This window comes from Perissodus microlepis, chromosome 15 (assembly GCF_051167445.1).
Source record: "Perissodus microlepis isolate ML-2025 ecotype Zambia chromosome 15, ASM5116744v1, whole genome shotgun sequence".
In the NCBI taxonomy this organism is placed as follows: domain Eukaryota; kingdom Metazoa; phylum Chordata; class Actinopteri; order Cichliformes; family Cichlidae; genus Perissodus; species Perissodus microlepis.
The window spans coordinates 3,890,916-3,912,995 of NC_140475.1; the positions used below are offsets into that span (position 1 = coordinate 3,890,916).

The 22,080-nt window shown below is 42.6% G+C and overlaps 1 protein-coding gene across 6 annotated transcripts in view; it reads right to left on the reverse strand.

The window, feature by feature from the left end:
• Window positions 1-22,080, reverse strand: part of klhl29 (kelch-like family member 29) — a 254,720-nt gene that overhangs the window by 15,842 nt on the left and 216,798 nt on the right. For all 6 annotated transcript variants that reach the window (XM_084953380.1, XM_084953381.1, XM_084953377.1 and 3 more), the window contains one exon: window positions 1,545-1,738. In XM_084953380.1, coding sequence (XP_084809506.1) covers window positions 1,545-1,738 — 194 coding nt within the window. The remainder of the gene's footprint in view (window positions 1-1,544; window positions 1,739-22,080) is intronic.

Below are 22,080 nucleotides of genomic sequence, written 5' to 3' on the forward strand. Positions count from 1 at the left end.
GTAGCTATCTGCTAGGCGTCATCCTAGTTCGGTCAAATCAGTCAACTCGACCTCTGGACTGGTTTTGTGGTGTTAGTGCCACTTGGAGCTTTTATAATACAATCTGAGGAATAGCATGGTTTGTTGTGTGGTTCATTGTATTAACAGACCATCCGAGCAGTAGTTGCTCCAGTTTTGGTGGGTGACTGTGTACAGCTGGGAATCACCAGACACCCCATGATACAGTCTTATCAAAACACTTCACTCACAATATGTTGATATTATTGCAATAATCCAACATAAAAACAATATAAAGTTCTCTCACTTCAATAATTTTTCAATGCAAAAATTAAATGAGATTGTCAATAAACCAACACTGCCACTAAAACCTGCCATAAATGATACAATGAAACAAAGTCGGGTTGCTGTCAGTCTGAATGGGGTCAAGTCAATTACATGCAATTGCTTTCCAACAATAAAACAGACACAACGCAGGAACTCCAGCAACACTTAAAGGGAAGAAGAACAACTTTATTGACTGACCAACGCGTTTCGGCTTGTGGCCTTCATCAGGGTAGCAACACATAGTAGAAGTGTGCTTAATTAAAAGACAGGAAACAGAAAAAACATTCAAATTAACCAATCACATCTTCATTGATAAACCAGCTGACATATAACAGGTTGGTATTGGTTCACTGCTTAAGTCACGCCCAAGTAAATACTGGACTAGATCATTAATGATGAAGACGGGGGGAGGAGACGTAATATCTGGCCACCTTGCAGGCAACCTGTCCAGGGTTGCCAGTCCATCCCAGTGCAACAGAGACAACCATTAACACTCACATTCCCACCAAAGGCTAATTTTGAAGTACCAGTTAACGTTCACAGTCTTTGGACTGTGGAAAGAAGCCATGCAAACACAGGACCTTCTCTTCTTGCTATGAGGCAACAGAGCTGCAAACTTAACTCTGGTTTTATGCACGCTAAGAAAATATAAGGTCTCATAGTAATGTGCTGTGTAACAAGACTGCACTGATAAAGAAGGAGTTTATGATTTCGACAGGGTAAGTCAAGCGCATGACGTGAAGTTAAGGGGTTCATCTGGGTAGAGTTGTGAGAACACTGTTGCTAGGCAACCAGGCAGCCATAATTGAGGCCCAAAGATATCTTGTTGCTCTCTAATGTGATAGTAAGATGTCAAAGAATAAAGGAATGGATGCATATAAATGGTTAAACTAATACTTTTGCATTTTGTGCCATTTCCACTTTAGATTTTACATCGCAAATAAAAAGCAATCCTAAATACTGATGCTCTGATATGATGCCTTGAAAGAAAAGCGTGGAGGTTTTCAGGGGCTAATTCTCTTTCAACTAAATTTATTTGACAGCACAACGAGGAAGAAAGACCCTACATTTGGGAATATGTGAGAGAAACAGGTCCGTCATCAGACAAAAGTTGATGCAACAATGGCGACAAGTCCCCTGAGGACATAACATCCCTTCACTTTGTTTTGCTGCATGTGTGAATCTGTGACAAACACGCTGTGTGTTTTCACCTGTCTTACCTATCATGGGCGATTCGATGAAACTCCAGGTGTTGCTTTGCGGTACGTAGGACTGGAGCACACCCGCCGAGCGCCCGGCCTCATTCACACCTCCGAACACGTAGATCTTCCCTCCGCACACGGTGGCTGCGGCAGAATGGACCGGCTTGGGGAGAGGAGAAACCGTCTCCCACTGGTTGGTGATGGTGTCGTACCTGAACGGAAACAAAGACATTTTCTTAGGCTTATAAATTTACCCCTATAGTCATTTCACCTTTTTTCTAGTTAATAAAACAGATAAAAGAAGCAGAACTACGTGCAGGTCAAGGTTTAGACTTGACTGATGAGCAAAGTTCGCGACCCCGCTTCTATTAAACAGCTCCAGGATGAAAGAATTACTTATGTAACACCCAGCAGTCAGTCACTCATTTACACCCACACACGCACACCAATAGTTTACAGAAATGCTCTGATTTTAAAAGTTCCCACTGCTCTGAATTCACAGTGAAACGCTCAATTTGGCTGCAGAGCTGACAGATATAATTAGCAGAATGCCTACACCACCAGGGAAGATGAAAAAGACCAACCATTACGTACAATGACAGCAATTAAAGCAATTACACAAAACAACATATGTTGGGAGCTACAAGCCATTAGTCTCTAGAGTTGGGCTGTGTGTCAGCACTGAGCTTTGGACCTTACTCGCTGAGCCCTCTTTGGCAGAGACGTCAACGCGGAGCCTAAAACTCAGCCGACCCAAACAGACACAGCCAGATGAAAGGGCCTGACACAAAGGGCTGCATGAGAACAAGACGCTGGCTTATTGGATTGTGCCCTTGTCAGAGGTTGAGTGTGTGCGTTTTATATGTATATTTCCAACATTTGCATTCCTGTTTGGGCATGTGTGTGCGTGCATGCGCCACGCGGGTGTGTGTTTGCGTGTGTGTTTTTGACTTGCGGCTCCATTAGCGCAGTGTGTTAGCAGTGTAATCCCGTGTCCATGGGCCACTGATCAAAGCAGCCGCGCCGACAGCCTTCCAGCTGGAGCGGGCCTCATTAAAGAGGCGCAAACGGATCCAGGATTTGTGATTAAAACACGCATCCATTCAGACTAAAGCGAGCCTCCGTAATCAGGGTTGCGTCTTTGTTGTAAAGAAAAACACCTTTGTCTGAAACTGGGGGCAGAATTCCCAAGACAACAAAATCTTACATTTGAAGCGCTTGAGTGAATATTAAAAGTCCCACACTTAAAAGTCAGTTTTAACTCCAGTTTTCTCACTGGGGTCAACGACCTTCATTACGGCACAGGTGTCTTCTCCCATTCATACAACATACAGGTGTTTGTTTTAGCGTACGGATGCTTTGCCACCGCGGTCTGTGCAGCATTTGAAGTCAGGCTGAATTTAAATGACACCTGGAAGCACTCATTGCATCCACCTTCCTGTGAGAAGGCTGTTAGATAAAGTGCCAGAGGATATGGGTGAATTAGCCTTTGGGAATATTCTCGGGGTCTGATAATGACCTTGGCAACAGCTGCCGAGGGGATGGGGTGGGTTTAAAATCGAGTGTCAGTCTGACAAAGTGGTGACACAGAAGCTGCTCTAGGAAAGGTGGACTTGAAACACTCAAGAGTGCCAATTAGCACTTTTCAAACACTCACACTCACACACTTGCCCGAATCAGGTTGAGTAACCGAACCCCGCTGAGATAGAAGGACTAGCACGTGGTCATTCCCTGGCAGATGTAATTACCCCTCGGACCACATCGGGGGAGGTTCACAAATTTAAGGGTCAGATGCTGCTGAGTGATGCTGATTACGGGACAGACAAAAGTCACACGGCACTGCTGCAAACAGCCGGTTTCCATATTTCTGCACATAATAAATGTCTCGTGGCCCGTGGTGTCGCAGTTTTGGTTCATTCGTATAGCAGACGCAGTTGGCGACCAGCTAGTGAACACAGTGGCTGCTAAAGAGCCAGATAATAGCCCTGGGTATTATTGTAAAGGGAAAAACTTTGCTAGGGCTTGGAATAAAACATTTATGCAATTATATTTTTACATATTTTGAAAGAAGAGATAATTTTTCCTGCAGCACTTTATCTGATTCCAATTCTTGCTCTTCAAATATTCAGACGATTAGAAATACTGGCTGCATTTCTCCAAATTCAAAGCTTTAGACACAAAACAGAAATAGCTATAATGCTGAATAACCACTGCCATTCTGACTTCTTCAGATAACAATGTGCTCATCACGTGAGACCCAGTATCTTTCAATAAGAAGCAGATTAGGGAAATGGGCTTCAAATCCCATTAATGTAAACACAGCACAGCTATCATCCAATCAGAAAGGGTCAGGAGTTGTAATAAAAGGGAACACGTGCGGGTCAGAAGAAAGCCGCCGTCTCGGGGCTGTTTCGCAGGTTGCAAATCTGATTGAATTCATTACGTGTGTGATTCACCATCAAGCATTTAACGTGAACCGTGACATGAGGACTGACACTAAAAAGACTCGAGAGTGGGTGTATATGGTTCGATTATATCTCCAAGGCAGAGGAGCCAAAGCAAGGAGGGAGACACTCCGCTGATTACAAAAACAAAGACTATCTCTGTCCTTCTGTTTCCTCTTCCCTCAGTCAGACAGAAGCTGTTTTCATCGTCACTAAAGACAACGTATGAGTTTAATCATCGACGTTCTGCGCTACATCGATTGCTTTCTTTTAAAAAAAAGTGTTTACACACAGACTGATCACCGCGTGAAGCCATGTAATCGTCTGTAGCTCTTGACAGCGACTGTTTCATCACGCAGGGACAATCATCTTGAAAATGCAGCTGCGGGGTTACAACGAAACAAACAACGTGGGATTGTGTTCCTTTATGTCGGGTTAGAGACAGAACGAAAGACTGATAGGAAGGGCAGGACGAGGTTGTGAATGAAAGAAAGAGGCCAGGCTTTCGACGAGGCTCGGCTTTCGAATGCGTAACGCGGATAAAAATGACAGGCTGATGCTCGCGGCGCGCACCGCGACTAATGCGTCAACAAATCAGCGTTATAATTTCGTGTCACCCAGGTGCGAGGCATCCCCGCAAAGTGTGATTGTGTTCCCACATGACCAGACTGCATGAGAACCATTATGTTTGATAACAACAGGTGAATCGAGACGGATGACGTGCAAAATATGCAGCCGCAGCTGCCGCGCCGATTGGCAGATGGACGTGCCATTTCTCCACCTGTCTGCAGACTCTACGTGGCGATCCGACCTTAATTAATTAACTGGTAATTAATAAAATTGATGGGGGGGGGGATAATCTGATTGACTTATCGGCATACAACCTGGTTATTGGTGGGTGGTGTGTATGTTTACTGGCTACACTGCATTTTTCACCAGCGACAAAACCAAAAGGCTGGAGTTATTTTTATTCCCTATTGGACAATTCCATCCGTCTCCAGCATTTTCCAATTTCCCTAACAATCTGTGGCACCCAGCGCCAATCCTAGTCATTCTTACAGACAAAGTAAATCTAACAAAGTAATTTTCTAACACAGCTTGGTACTTCACTTTTTAGCCAAATAGAACATTTACTGAAAACCATTTTTTTAGGGTGGCAGATGAATACATATTAGGTCCCTTGATGGTATTTAAGGCATCAGGATGCCGTTGACGATGTTCACTAAAAATACTGGAAACTACAGTGCACATGTTCATCAATGATATCAAACTATCCTGAGCAAAAGCCCTGCCCTGCAATGTGCTCTTAATACTGTTTGAGCTGTATGGTACAAAGGAATGCACAATATGAAGAGATGTTATACACAGACAATACTTGTCAGACTGTTTGTTAGTTTTATCCTTTTTAAAATAGAATCAAGTCTTTATTTATTTATTTTTTTCTTCTATAAGACTGATTTGGCACTTCAAGAGAATGCCGAAAGATTAAACCCATTTCTGTCATCTTCAAAAAGCTGGAACGTGTGGTGGACGTGGGCTTCACCAGCTAAGACTGATGTCATTACAGGCTGCTGAGAAAATGCAGTACATAAGAAGATATTGGCCCTCAGGCCCTCACTTTTTAACAATAACTAGGAAACAAACATCTGACTCACAGACCATAAAAATGAACCAAATGCAGCCTGCCGTCGGATTTGCTCAGTGGCATTACACATCTAAAGCCTTGTGAATATGTATGTGTATCTGTTATGTGCATGCGTGTGCTCGCCATCTTGTTTCCTCTGATTATGGAACCACATCAATGTGCTATATCATCTAAGAATAACATCAATCGGTAAGTGTGATCTAATGTGACGCAGGAATTCATGCCATGAAATGTATCAGAGGCAATATAAAATATGGACGTAGCCACAGCATAATGACACACTGCTTCTGGACTATGCATTGTTGAGCTTTTTAGAGGCCGTTTTAGAGCAAAATTGATCACAACTGTATTTAATTTTAAATCATGTAGCGCCAATAATAGAGAGAAAATCCCAACAATCAGACGGCCCCCTGTGAGTAAGAACTTGGCGACAGTGAGAAGGAAAAACTCCCTTTTTAAAGGAAGAGAGTGAAGTGCAACGTTGTATCCATAGACAGATACCAGATACCTGCTTATTAGAGCTAAATAACATGCAAATGAGATGCTACACTGACTAAAAGTAGAGGACTGATATCTTAGATGGACTGTTGGAACAAATACCTGCACAGCAAGTTATGATATTTATCAGATAGTTGCATTAAAAATGCTTCAAAAAGACACCAGAAACACGCTTCCACTTCAGTGACTCTTATTAGCTAAGGGCGAAGCCTAGCTGGCAGCGAGGGGACTGTGTCAATGACCACTGATCACTTGGAGCAGCCATGCACCTAATTAAGCTTAACTTCAAGCTTTTGTAGGTGTTAAACAGGTAGGCTGGAGATAGTAGCACTATCAAAAAGACACCAGGCGGAGCTGGAGGCGGTGAAGATGCTCAGATTTTAGTTGGGTTTGGGACAGCTCAGCGATGCAGGAAGACGATCCACTGTGGCAACTTCTAAACGGAGCAGCTGAATGAAAAAGAGGAAGGTTATAAAAAAAAAGGTTTCCCCCTCATTAATTTATCATGAAGGAGAAAATCGGTAATAGAAATGAGAGATTTTTTGTAGCACCAGGCCTCAAAGACGTTTAATTTTGCTTTAAAGGTTGGCAGATTGATATGGGAGCCCGTGGGGACTGATTCCCATTTGGAGTCGACGCTCAGTGGCTATTTGAGGAACTGCACCTTTTAACACTTCCCCCGTTGGCCTAATTTTTCATCATCTGAGGTCACTGCTTGGCTGTTGCAGTTCATTTGACGACTGACACATTTGGTCTCGTTTGTACCGCCTCTGGTTAATTTGGAAGCTGTCGACCGGTTCCTGCCTTTTAATGCTGACCACACAGCCTCCATTTCTGACCACATGTCCATAGACTAGCTGTCTCCAAAACACGCAAGTCATGCAATCTAATCATCAAGAAGGCACCCAAGGCACTGGATCCAATTCACTAATGTAGTTAACTGGAGGGTAGTGGGGATGATGAACCATGCTTTTCTCCATACTTGTCTCTATTTTTCACACACATGCGATAAACCTTAATGGATGAGCTGCCAGTCATTGAGATACTGACATGCATCATTTCCCCCGAGATACAAACTACAGCGTTTATAGAGTGAGAAAAGTGAGTCGGGAGGAAAGGGAGAAAAAAAAACCTTGTTAGGATAACAAAACCACTTGGGCTCTATACACCTCAGCACTGACAAAAAGATCCATTAAGAGGCAGAGGAGTGCGTCGTGCTGCAGTTACAACTACTCTGGAATCGCATACAAACATGGACTATGGCTACAGTATCCTCCACACTTGCTATTAAAAGCCTTGAGATGCAAACAGCAAGTGGTGGAATACAGTGCACAAACAGGAAAGGCATGATAACAAATCCTGCATTTACTCAAGCTGTTAAGTATGCTTAAACCATACAGGTTCACAGCAGCGTAACCTTAAAAAAACTGAGCGTGCTCACTGGAATGCAAAAAAAAGAGGGAAAAAAAGCATTTATCGCCTGCAGAGAGGAACCGATGCTCTAGATTATATCAAGCAGCAACTCGTGCCCTTAAGTTACAAACTCACATTAATCCCTGCAACAACTCCAGCTATCTCACGCTCATGAACACAGTCTATCGTAGTCTCTTCCCACTGCCCCCCCACACACACCACCAAATGTGCACTCTAATGTGGATTTCAAAAACCTGTGTTAGTATGTGAGTAAATCCAGCTTGTTTGTAAAAGAAAAACTGTCAGTTTGCGATCAAATCAGCGTGTCACGCTCTTCGGGGTTTGAAGGGATTTGGCAGTTTGTTTTCAGTTAAATGTCTCTGCAAGCATTGTCTGGGGGACACATTTATTCATGCTGATAATCTCTCAGAACTGCACTTCAACAAAATGATTTTAACATTTGTCCAATATAACACAACATATAGCATTTACCGCAGCCTAGAGTTTTGAACAAGCAGCATGCTAAAATGCAGAAACAGGGTGGCAACCATAACTCAGCTACTAGCTCATTCCACAGAACAATCTGAAAACCTCAGAAACAGATGATTTTTTGTCCAATATCATATTTATCATGAAAAATTTTACCTTCATACTACTGATAGTTTCAAAGTTAAATAGCAGGGGTTTTAAATTTGTCACCTTGAGCCCTCATACCTTCACAGGAATCAAATAATTTTTTTTTCTATAGCTAACTTAGTTTCAAATATGCGTTATACTGTACAGTAAGGATCCTACAATAATACAGAAGAAACCCCAGCATTCAGACCAACCGCTACGATCAAGCACTTGGCGACAGGGGGAAGGAAAAACTTCCTTTTAACAGGAAGAAACCTCCGGGAGAACCTGGCTCAGGGATGTAGAGACTGACTGGAGGTGAGAGGAGGGAGTATTAAACCAAATCCACTGCATAAGCACTGCATGAAAAATGTAATACACCTTTACTCCTTCAATAAGAAGTAAAAGGGTGACTAGCAGCTAGGTGCCATGTTTACATCATATTTATCACATGCATTTGATTAATTTATAATCAACAAGTGTGAGCATTTTTCTAAAAGCAGCAGTTTTGGCAGTTTGCAGAGCATTCAGGTGTTATTACAAAATAATTAAAGACAATGGCCACAAACCTCGACCCATTTCTCCATTTCAGCTTTGTTTTGTTTTGTTTTTTTTTATCTCAGGTTGTATTTACCCAACTTTAAGGCCGGGCACAGTCTACCGTATTTTCCACACGGATTAAAATCCTTTAATTTTCACAAAAATCGACAGTGCGCCTTATGTATGAATTCTGGTTTTGCTTACTGACCTTGAACCAATTTTATGTGGTACACGGCGCTCAAAATGTCGTCACAGACAAAATACTGTTAATCTGACTATCTGCAGGTTTTACACGCTTACATACACACACGCAGTTACTGTCCCTCCATTTAGAAAGGCAGAGGCATCACGATGTGATTATTTTACGTGTAGTTGTTTTTTTTCCTGTGTAATAATATTCAACATTGCTATCAATACATTTTTCAAAAAATGCCTCTCTGTGCAAAATAGGTTTAAAAACATAAACAGCTGTGGGATACTGTTTGTCCGTGATTTGAACCGGGGGAACAAATCGTGGCAGGATCAGCCTGATATTATTTGTATCCCGCTGTAACTTTACTGTATAAAGTATAGTATAGTATGTATATCTCCAAAATGTCAGGAGTAGTTAGTCATTACAAGAAGTGTTTGTGAACTAAAAATCACGAATGTGGGATATTGTTTGTCCGTGATTTAAACAGCCCAGCACGTGCTCCTGATGAAGGGAAAACCAATTCTGCAGGGGAGACCTACCTCGGCACTTGTGCAGGTGAAGCCTGTCTTTTTTCCCCCCTTTTCATCCCCCCCCCGCCCGCCATGGCTCTGCCATGGCTCCCAAAGTGTGGGCGGGCCCCACACTTTGGGAAGGTCTGCGATAAAAGCTAACGTGAGGGTTCCTGATGGTTAGGGACAAATGCAATCGCATGGCAGGATGCTGTAAACGGACCACAATACGAGGTTAGTCATTAATAGAGCAGGTGTGAGAGAATTTGGCATTAATTAATCAATGGTACGGAAATGGAGGAATCAAGAAGAAGGAGTTGAGTAAAGTTTGACTTATCTGACTGTTTTGTTTCGCTTAATGCTCCTTATGGTCCGAAAAATACAGTAGATCCTTTTTTTGTAATGTGTACTTTCTTTTTACGATGACTGTATTTTAATTTCTATAGCAGTGACAGAAACAAGTACTGGTATGTTTGATATTTTAGTTGTTTTCTGTTAATTCACTGGATAAAACTTAAGAAAGTGCAATATGTTCAGCTACCCAACCCACATCCATACAAGTTGTAGCACATATAACACCCGTTTAGCAGGTGGGAGGTTCACCTGCAAAAACTCGAGCCTTAAAGCATGCCGACTTTAGCGTTTCATTCAAATAAATCAACAGAGATATATTTGCATGCAGCGACATATGAAGCATCTGTTTGATTCCTATATTGCCACTGGAACAGGCACGAGAAGAGAAGAAGAAGAACAGGTGTGTGAGAGAGTGTCAGTCTCTCATAGCCCTCTGTTTCCTGTCAGAAGTTGTGAACCAAGAGCTAGTGATTTGGCTCGAAGAATACGGGGCTGCTCCAGCCTGAAGGGCTTTCAGAATAATTTACACAGAGATATAGGCATCATTTTCTCATTAACATTTTTCACATTTGCCAAGACTGTTTATTAGCAGCCAGGTGGTGAAAATCTCAAGAGCACAACATAAATTACCCTTAAGAGTCCAGGTAAAGACCAGGTGTGCATGTGGGCTGTTGTTAACAGAGGAAGCTGCTGTTTGTGACTGTGGATGTTCATTTGAGATCATTCAACTGTGACTTCCAGCTTCTTTGCATATGTGCTACAGCCTCATCCAAATTTAAATGGCTATAGAGAGGAAATGCAATGGAAAAGGGGTTAAAAAAAGAGGAGAGGAATCAAGTAGGGAAAGGTAGTAATATTTTTCAGATTAATCTGTCTGTGTATCTGTCTATCAAGTCAGACGACTGAGGCATGGAACCGTGAACAGAGAGAAAACATCCATTTTGGAGAAGAGGAGTGAGAGTGGGTGTGAGAGCACAGAATGAGAGTCTATCTGTGTTGTGTCAGCTGCCATCTGTGTGTCAGAGCACATCACAGAAACTGTAAGGCCTGCGCCCACACCTCCAATATCACCCTGCTTTCTGTTGGCCACCAGCACTCAAACATCCCTTTCTCCAAATCACAATCTTCTTGTCTGACTTGCACTCTTTGCTTACATTTTCCTTGCACCAGGACACATGTAGAAATATAGCATCAATTAACCCAAGGAGGCTGTCTTGGCCACATGTTCGCTGTGGGTATTTTAAGGTCTTGTACTCGACTGCAGCTGCACTGGAATTGCCTCCTGAAGCACGAAGACACTTAATCCTGAAAATAAAATTCATTACTGATGCATTATGTGGCTAATAAAGGACAAATGACTTTTAGGTAAAGATGCAGTCAACAGTAATCATTGAGAAATACTAAATAGATGCATAAGTCTAATTTAACATTAATACAATTATTCAGTTTTCTTAAAATAAACACGTAGCCTTCAATGTGCCAAGAATAACACAGACAAACCCCATCTTTTGCTAGCTCTAGTTCACAAAAACACTACTCTACACAAATTGTCAGACATGAAAACAAAAACAGCAGCATTGTGACAACTAATTTGAACTCGTTTGTATGCACCTCTATTTCCCGTGTTGATTTTCTCTGCATGTGACAGCTGTTTGTATCTGTGTGCTCTCTCCCCAGGTTTCTAATCAATGTCTGATGGTGAAATCCGCCGAGTCCTACCTTAGAGAGCTCAGCACCCTTCACACATATAAATGTCTGGTTATAAGAAGGAAAGGGAGGAAAATCCTGAAGCATCACAAACTAAATGCCAAAAAATTTCAGTGGCAATATGTTTACAGCCAATATTCAATCTATTTAATTATATTTTTAAAAAATTCATTCATGTTTCAATGCATGCAATAATGTACGGCTTACATTTCATGTTGGTATTCATGTAGTTCATAATGTGTGAGAACTATCCTGCAATTACGCTAATGCTTTTGTCATTCAGTCTAACGTGAACTGCATTAAGTTTTGTAATGTGTAATTTTTGCAAAATCTAATCTAACATCTTTTGACGTTACATTACAAAACATAATTTTGAGGACCATTTTCTTCATTATTTTCTGAATGAGTCCCTGATTGCGAAGCTAATGGTAGTTTAGCCTGACTGCACTTAACAGTTAGCGGCAGCTGGGAGTTACTGTGAGGAAAAATTAGCCTCAATGTAGGATTGTCAAAAAAGAACTGATACTATTCAGTAATAAAAATGAATGTCGGATTAGATACTCATTTGCCACAGTGCTGTCTTTGGCTCCTCCAGATGACAAACATCTTCACACAGCGCCGCTGCAGCGCTAACAGCTGAAATAGCTGATGTTCACAACACCGAACGGCACTTTATGAGGAATTTCAAAAATATCATCAAATGATTAAACACTAATCATAAGTATTACCTGGCAGCACACACGTTAATGTTAGCTGTTTAACTGTTAGCAATTACCCGATTAAGTCATTATTAGGGTAGCAGCTAGCGGCTATGACTAAAAGCGCGATTATGCTAGGTTACAGATCACAGGCAGCCAAATTGGAGGCTGATGACTGGATGATCTTATTATACCAGTGCTACCAGTGTTATTGTAGTTTTGTATTTTCTTATTGGTTTGCTTTTTTTTTTTTTTTTTTTTTTTAAATTCAGTTTAGCTTCGATTAGCTTCCAGAGTGGGATTGCTTGTTTCAGTTTAGCTTTTTATGTATGAAACTGTTTTAGTTTTTATTAGGTTCATTGTTAGTTATAGTCTTTATTACCTTTTTATTTCTGGTAAATGACAGTGACCACATTGAGGAAAATCAGTATAGCTATTACAATATAGCATAGAAATGACAGCTTACTGTTTAGAGCCAACTGGACATTTTTGGTTCGTAATAAGCAGCAACCTCCAGAATAATATGTGGAAGTATCTAAAACTGCAGTTTCTGTTGTAGCTACTTGAGGACGGCTATAAAAAAAGACCACAATTTAAGCATGAGAGAGAAATAATTAATGGAAATTTGTGTCCCTATGTGATCCCTTTAGTCATCCGTGTGACCTGCCTTAAACCTAACTGGCTCTTGACCCTCAGGTTAAGAACCACTGATTTAACCTCTGGCACACTAGCTCATTCATGGACTCTCAGATCTTCCTCGTTTACTTCAAGGGCAGCAGTGTTTTGCTTGTTATTTACTCATCGTACACACATCTGACAGATTGTGTATTACGACATCTGGGGATCTGATGGAGTCTTGCTCCCGTATGGACGGCCTGGAAGTGTGCTCATTTGACAGACTGAAGTCAAGGTCATTCAAAAGACACCACGTACACAACACACACTTCACTGCCATCACTGTAGGAGAGCACACACACACACACACACACACACACACACAACTCATTAACTCTGATGGATTACAGAACATTTTAGGCTAATAACACAGACATACTTGTACACACCATGCATAACTGCACTCACTCACACAATCACACACACACACAGAGCAGACTATGGGAGTACATACAAACACAGATGGACGCAGACCTACCACCTCAGTGTCACCTTCAGCTAATCCTTGTGAGACAGAGCAATCCATCCACGGGCCACACAGATTTAACCATAATCCCTGAAAATGAACTCATTTGGAACACAAGTCTGTTTCCTCAATGCCTCGACGCACAACTTGGCAAGATACGCGTACACACATTCGCATTGTGTATGTAGATAACCTACAGATATGCCGCACAACACTCCTGTAAATGGAAAAAGGCACCTTGAAAGGCCACCAGGAAGAGAAGTTAGGGAGCGACGATAATAGAGAGGGTGTGCACTTTTTCAGTGTCTGTATGTGTGTGCAGACGCAGATTTAATTGGATGGGAATGTCACGTAGGACGGGGGACATGAGTGCTGCCGGTGCTGTAGGTCGTACACCAATTACTGCTCCGCACTCTTCAAAACTCGATGGAAGATGGAAGACTGACACCCCACTTCATTACCGACGTAAGCCCCCGTGTTGATAGCAGCCAAGTAGGGCAGCGCTGTGCTGGTGCAGGGTGGCGAGTAGTGGTGCTAGTATTAAAATTAACATCCAAATTGCTGGGGAAAAAGTCGCCGCAGCCAAAGGATAAGGTTTGGTCACCTTGATTAATTACTATTATTACTGAATCTAAGAGATTTGAAAGTTTAAAAAAGGGTAAATTTAAGTGGACTAGTGAAATTAAAATAATCCCCCCAAAAAACCCACCAAAGCGCGTTGAGTGTTCTTTACTTTTTATATCCAGAGCCTACAGCTATTATTTGTGTGCAGTCTGTGCCTCTTTTCATCTACTGTTTAGTATTTGATAAAATACAGGTGCTATAATAATATGGGATGGCTGTTCACTGGAGTGCTACATAGAAAGCACTGTGATAGAAGACAGAAAAAAAAAATGCTTGTGTGAATGAGACGTACTGCGTGATTCTCTTTAAGTGCTCCAGCAGAAAAGTGCTACATAAGAACCCATCCATTTACCATACAGGTGAAGATTGTGACTCATCCTGTCCGTCCCTTTCACTGACTAACACTGACTTACAAAGGGGTATTTCTCCAAACTGAGATTACTACGGCGTATGTTGGTATTTTTATGACTGCAGTGTGTTGTATTTATATGTCTATAGGAGAGTACTGTGGGTTTTATCTTCTGTCAACACCATCCTTAGTAAGAAAAGTGTTTATAGCCTTAGTTTGTGTGCTCTCAGTGAGACGCTCTTAGCTTAAAAAGAGAAACGCTGCATACTCATCACTGCCCCTGGAGGCTAGAAAGAAAATGATGCATGCACTTGAATTGTGCACCCGTGGTGAGTGAAATTATGATTGCCATTGCCGGTATCTTTATGCCTCTACACTCTGAAAAAGGCACAAATGCGTGTTGGTATATTTTTTTTGTCTCTAACTCAGTGAAATGATGGCCTTTTATTACATGTTGAAAACAACCTTGAGTGCTAGGACCTGGATTTTTATGCCATGCTTTAGCTGTAATTCTATTTTCTTTTTTATTGTTGTTCTCATCCAGAAGCACTGGTGGTTTGAGGGACACCTGTAGTGCTCCTGCTAGTCTCTTTTATTAAAATCAGCTAAAAATGTTGAGTTGGTTTAGAGGAAGACAGTGAATATGTCGTGTATTAAAAGGGGGGAGATGATTAGCCATGGAGCAGGTGGTCAGATCTCAGGAGCCTATACTCATTTGGTTTAGAATATCATTAAATGTTTTTCTAATGATTTTATTTCATTCGTTTTCTAAACTTTGATTCAGTGTAGTGTACAGTTAGTTTTGTGACAATGACAGGGTTTTTGTGTTTGCACTTTTTCCTCTGTGCATCAATACAGGGCATTTTTTTATTAAAATCAGTCATAATGTGATTGAAAGCGCGACTTTCAGCTTTGATTCAAGAGGTTTAACAAAAGTATCAGATTAGGAATTCAGATTAACTTTGACAGAAAGGAGAGTATGGAGAATAGCAGTGTGCCATATCATAGTGTCTGTACATAAATGATGCATTTTTACATGATATGAATGTGTCATATTAGATAATCGATGTAGCATCATCGCGTGTTTACACTGCCTAGTGCACACAACTACAATGAGACAAGGCTGTTGACAGCAGCTGTGCGTCACGGGGAAAATAAAGGGAGCTACTTAAATAACCTTGAACAAAACACAAGGCTTTGCAAAAATATGCAAGAAAACTGTTCCTGCTACAGGTGGAAACAACAAACTTGCTCAGTGGAAAAGAAGAAGAAGGAAAATGTCATTCATTTTGTTTGCACTAATAAATAAATGATGCTGCCTGCAAGCTGCAATCACAGATAAAATGTTTTTTCCTATCGTCAGAACTATCATCATCGCAAATTTACTTGAAATACTGGCTGTAGGGGGCTGTATCGCCACCTCTAATGGGGAAGAAACAGCTCATGGTCTGAAGCATACCATATTATCTGTCAAACATGGTGGAGTATGGCTATCAGTGGAATCAGGCCACTAGTGTTTACTGATAACATGACTGCTGACAGAAGCAGCAGGAGAAATTGTGAAGTGTGCACGTTCAGATTCAAATTCAGCCAAATGCAAAACTGACTGAACAGTACTTCACAGCGCAAGTAGATGAGGGTCCAAAGCTTACTGAAAAAGCAACCCAAGAGTTCCTCAAGGCAAAGAAATTCGATGTTCTTCAATGTAAAGTCACTCACATGGTGTCACCCGAGCCTCTAAAAATGGGACACTATGTATAAAAACGGCTGTAATTCCACAACAGTGAAAGCAGTTCTTATTTTTAAACCCCTTAAAGCTGGAAGTCTGCACTTCAATCACATATTGATTTCTGTGTTGGTGAACAGAGGAAAAAAAAGAAAAAAAAAGTCAGTTAAAACTTCAGGGCCTAACTGTAAATTGAGCAATGCACAGACACATACTGCTAACTACAGTGCTGATCAACACACTAATAGATTACTAATAAAACACCAGTCACCAAAACTAAAGTGCAAACAAACAGTCACATTATTAGTCAGTTAATTCCATTAAAACTGCTCCAAAGGCACCAGCAGCACAAACACGGATGAGTTGTCCAGTCAAATGACTCCAATTAGCAGCGATGAGGCCTAGAAGACACTGACTGGCTCCAACACCCCTGTCAATCAAAGGGGTCCTGTCCCTACTCTACTGTCCAGATGGTTGGGTTATAAATAATTTACCCGCCGTAGAGTTGTTATGCATGGAAAAGCTACATTTATCACATGACTCGTGGTGCAAACATGGTTTTTAATGCAGTAAAGTTGGCTTTATCAACATGGTTCTCAATGGCACTGACTCACATTTGGAACGCGCCACTAAAAACGGATAAATGACACTCATGTTGGTGTCATTTTCCAGCACTGAAGGTTGCAGCTGATTCATATCCACACCTTGCTCACGACGCTCACTTTCAAAACACAAGAAGTGCAAAAGCCAAAATACTTGTGTCAAAAAGGAGCTTCACAAAGGACCTGTATTCATCAACCTACGTTGAATTTTATCAAATTCCTGTCTGCATCTTACTTCGACAATAGATGAAGGCGTTCACACTGAGCACACTGTATATGCTGCACACACGTTCGCTGGAGAGACCTGGACAAAAGCTGAAAATAGCACTGTGTTTGTGCCTATCATTGTTTATGTGAAAACCCCTCACCTTGACCGTACACACACATGCACACACAAATACACTCAGGACAAATCTATATATAACAACTAACCCTTCCACCTCCACTGTCGATCCCTCCCTGTGTCCTGGGGAGGCACGCTGCCTGGATATTGCAAAGGTTTGCCTTGCCAGCCTATGCTTTCTAAAGGTCAGCTGTTGCTTCCTCCTGAGCGGGGACGCTGAACTGGCTGCCAACCATCATGGTGGCATCTGTCACAGCCTAACCACTGATAATTAGCCAGCAAACATTCTGCTGCAACCTGTCTAACTAGGTAGGAATTATGCAGCAAGTGCTCAAACGGAATATACGTTTTATTAATGTGTGTCTGGGTGTCTTTAGGAGTGAAAGATGGAAGGAAGTGAGCGAAAGAGGAAAAAAAAGAAGTGAGAGAGGAGGGAAAAAAAGCACAGGAGCAAAAAATGGTGAGAGAAAAATGGCTCGCCTGTTGGTAAAGGCTGAAATTGTCCAAAGTGCCAGACCGTAGTTTATCAGTGAGGCAGAAGCACATACAGCTCGTACTACTCATTACCTGCAGTATTCCTCACGCCTTTCCCTAATACCATCCTCGAGCACACCTGCCACCATTCACCAATGTTTCTCTGTAACTGTCATGCACACACACGCATGTGCACGCACGTACACACACGCAATGCGCCATCTACCTCCCTGTCTCAGAGACCCCGGTGCCCTATTAGAAGACAATGAAGAGGAGACACTGTCTTTGCTCGAGCATGTCAGACAGATACGACATCGCCGGCCTCGAAGGCCCCAAATACACCCATCATCTTCCTGCCCACCTAATCAGCACTGTAAAGAGACAGAGAGAGCAATGGGACACAAGGTGCAGAAGAAGCTGGAGATTGCAGTTAAAAGTAGAAACCGTAAGGGGGGGAGGAAGAGGCACGGAGAGGGAGGAATATGAGAGAGATGTGATGATCTGCCTGATTTGGTCTCCCTTGCTTTTTTTTTCCCAGAGCCTGAAAAATACAGCAAAGTACTTCCACAGAGCTGGAAAATGACTGTGTGCACGCAGAACACTGTAAATAGGAAAATGAACCTTTCTGTAAACACCTGGAAAAACATTGCCAAAGGCCTGTTTGTGTACAAAAACTGCATACATGCAGGTATAACTTCCACATTTGAGAAGCTGAATTAGCACCTAACAAAGTGATTCATTTACTTAAAGGCAAAAAACAAAAGCAACAAAAACCCCACAATTGGTGGTAATGCAGCCTAATTTCACTTCAGAAAGCTAAGCTGTATGCAAATAGATTTTCCTGCTGTTCTGGAATTAAATCTGAGCAAAAACACACTGAACTCTTCAAGTAAACAGTATCTGTTGTAAATGAGCTACTGCTTGCATGGGAACACGGAGAGTCATGAGAAGAAGAAAATGTCTTTGTCCAGGGGTCACGGGTACCACAGAGGGGCCACGAGGGCTTGTGCTTGAGCGTGAATGGAGGTGTGAAGCTGAAGTTCGATCCGATGTGCAGTAGGAGCAATGCGCTGTGAAGTTGGTTAATCCCGAGGAGCGGGGATTTGCTCTGCGGGGGGGGAAACTGCCTCAGCAAGGGGGCTCTGGGAGCCCGTTGTCTCCCCTTCGACTACAGTGGCACGCCGCGTGGTTGCACCCCCTCAACCCACACCGTCGGCCCACCCCCTCCAAAACTAGCCCCAGGCGCCGTCTGACCCAGAGCCACACAGCAACACGCATGCGGACGTATAAGAGACGCAGCAGCCCGTCAGTTCATTATTTCTGTGCAGAGGCTGGAGGGTCCGGGAGAGCAGACTGAGGGTTTCTTCACACAAGCCCATTGGTTCCACTGTGACTGATGGCGCAGCGCTCATAGGCCCACCTGGGGCTGCTGCGTCTACGCTCCCTCTCATCTTCTCCTGTTGGCGCTGCACTGCTAAACTCTTTTCGACTCGCTCCTCTTCCGTCTCTCTCCTCCCCTCTTTCCTGCCTGCTTCACCGCAGGGTCCTGAATGCCTGGGGCTGCGGAGCTGCAGGACGCTCTGTTGTTATTAGCATCATTACCCTGCTGGTTATTTCCCCAAAATCTCCAAAAGAGAGTGCTGTTGGGCAGGAAGCTAAAACGGACAAAGGAGGACCTCCATCTACCAAGTCACTGTACCCGAATCCAGCTTGTCAGTATTTACATGGAATGAGCGTGCTCGCAGTGCATCTGCATCCTGAGAGTAAGAGCTAAAATGTAGGTGGCAGGATGTGTGAGAAAATGTGAAGAGATTGGAGCCTTGCAAAAACAAATGAAGACGTTTTTGTTATGTGGGAGAAACCCTGCCGGACTGTGACTCAAACAGCAGCCGAAGCCTCCTTCTGCAGAGCAGGATGCAGACGAGAGGACCTTTTTCCCGGGGACATCAAGTATTTAAGGGACTTGTCAGTTCACAGAAGACTTAAACTGTGTTCAGCGTGAGGTATGATAAAACCTCCCGCTGGGGTCTCCATCTCACTGTATGTTCTTGGTCATGCTCGAGTTGATGAAATTTCCCAAGAGCTATTCAGCACTCCTCTGTAAGGTTGTCGAGGCGTTACAATTTGCCTCCTGTGCCAGACTAAGCCAACATTCTTGAAATGCCCCATTATGCTGGTCGAAAGAATAGCGGCACTTAATGGAAAAAGTCAAACTTAAAATAGAAGGAGGAGGATTTTTATCAAGGGTAGGAAAAAGACAGTGGTTGAGTCAAACCAAGGTTGACTGCACTAGAGGAGCTCGGCACCCTTCACGGAGATGGGAGAAAACGCAGTCCTGACCTTCGGCGCTCAGTGACTGACATCTGAATAATCTCTCTCTCTCTCTCTCTCTCTCTCACACACACACACACACACACACACACACACACACGTAGGTGAAGTGCGGCGATGTTTCTTTTACAGCACAACAAATGTTAATGAACCTGAAAAACAAGATACGAACAATGGAGCTCTTTCACTGCAGATTTTACAGGCGCATGCACAATTTAAAAGGTCATTTTATTTTGAAAAGCTATTAAAAAAAAGCCTCCTCTCTCCTTCAGACTTGTTTAGCCAAACAGCACAACATCCCTGATGAGAAAAGCTAGTTGCTGTACTCAGCGTCATGTTGCTGGCAGTCTTCATGCAATATTAACTTGCAATAGAGCTTGGAGGACGCACAAACCTGTTCATAGTGCGTGATAAATAAAACAAAACCATCCGTGATTGACGCATTATTAGACAGCCATGAATTATTCAATGTCTGCAATCATTTTGGTTTGCCAAAGGATCAACATGCTAAGGAGCATGTGGGCCCGGGATACCTGATTGCAAGTTAAAAGCCTCCCGAACTCAACTGCTCCCACCTCTAAAAGTCTGTCAGTCGTTAGCACAGATAGCAGAGAAAGGAATAAGCCAGCTCAGTCCTCTGAGTGTTGATTTGGACCTCCTGCCGTTCCCAAGGAAAGGCTTTATCCTACTAGCTTTGAGATGGCTCTGATTGAAGACATAATTGTGAATGTGGGTGAATTTCACGGTTAGAAGCGTGAAACCCTCAGTGAGATGGATGGGGAGATGGGGAGTGCAGGGAAAGAGGACGGACTGCAAATGATGTGTCAGAGTGTTCAGAGCCTGAGCTGGAAGGTGAGAGACCTTGGCTGTTGCTGGATGAGACATCATATGCAGACAACAAATAAACACACACACATGTGTGCATACATATGTACATATACTCAAGGAACACACAAGCGCAGGCAGAAACGCAGACTCATGCATAATGAAAAAAGACTGGCTGCGTGTGTAAACAATCTCTGCATCAATCAGTCTACGAGAGGAGCAAATCAGCTCTTGCTGTCGCATCGTTTCGTGCCATTCTGCAGCCTTCACATACAATCCCCACCAGCCATCTGCATATTAAACAAGGCAGCTATTCACATACACTGACTAATGATTTCTGAATGTTATTAACTCTCCATATTAGAAGTGTACTTCAGATGTGTGCAGTTCTTCTTCCTTGCAGAGGAAGTGTTTGAGTAACAGCTACCTTATCTCCAGCAGCCAGGATTTAGTCCTGCTGCGGACTGGCTGCCTCCCCGTTGAAGTCTCTACTATCTTTGGAGTTTTGGCCCCACAGTTACTGAGCTGCAGTAGAGCCAACTGCGACTCACAGCAGGGCCACACCTGCCAAATCTAGTGGTTAGCTGCAAAAATCAAGGATCAGCAGTTAATGGAGCTCATTTATCAAAGCAGAGAGGAACAAATGCTTTCAGAAATGGCCTGGAAATGATCTGAATAATCTTCAGCTGTATCATTTCCTGGCCTGTGAGACAAATGCAATAATTCATATGTACACTCTATCACATGCCCACGTGCCCCCCCCCCCCGCACCCCCTCCAACCACGATGTAGCACGCGAGATAGGATATTATAGTAGTGTAAGTGATAAACAAAACAAAGACGCGGCTGATTTGAACTGCGGACGTCTTCATGTAAGTTCAAAAGCTCAAAAAAAGCCCAGTTTTACTGCTTTTACAGTGGAAATAATTTTTTTTATGTCAACTTCAATTTTCAGAGGAATTAATCTTTCTAATGGTGCCTCTGGCCTGCACCTTGTTTTTGTTTTTTTAAAAAGCAATTTGAAGAATTAGAATCCTGTTTATGAGTCTTATGAAACTGCTGTTGTTAATCTGTCAAGCTCCTCACCAAGCTGTTGAGACTGTGTATGACTTAAAGCATCTGTCTTTTGAGTTGATTTGACAGACCAGCTGCCTGTTGTTCACAAATCCTCCTTAATCTTTGAAATTGCTCATCCTTCCTCTGCAAAACAAAGCTGCAGTATTAAGCTCCAAAACTTGCCCCCCACACAGTTTCTTTCACATTGTTTAAGCATTTTAAGAAAGTATTAAGAACTTTGAAAAACACATTTAGCTGGCTGTCTGTTACCGTGTGGCTTCTCGAGCCTCGTCGACTCGTGATAACCAACTCAAAGCCTGCGTTTCGCGACTCGCATGAAATTCAAGCGAGAAGGACGCATCAGAACTTTTGTTAAAGAATCGCCACAAGTGGCAATTACAGCCTGATTATAAGAGCTACAGGACTGTGTAGCAGTTGTACATCAGAAGTCTTATTGTAAACCTAGTT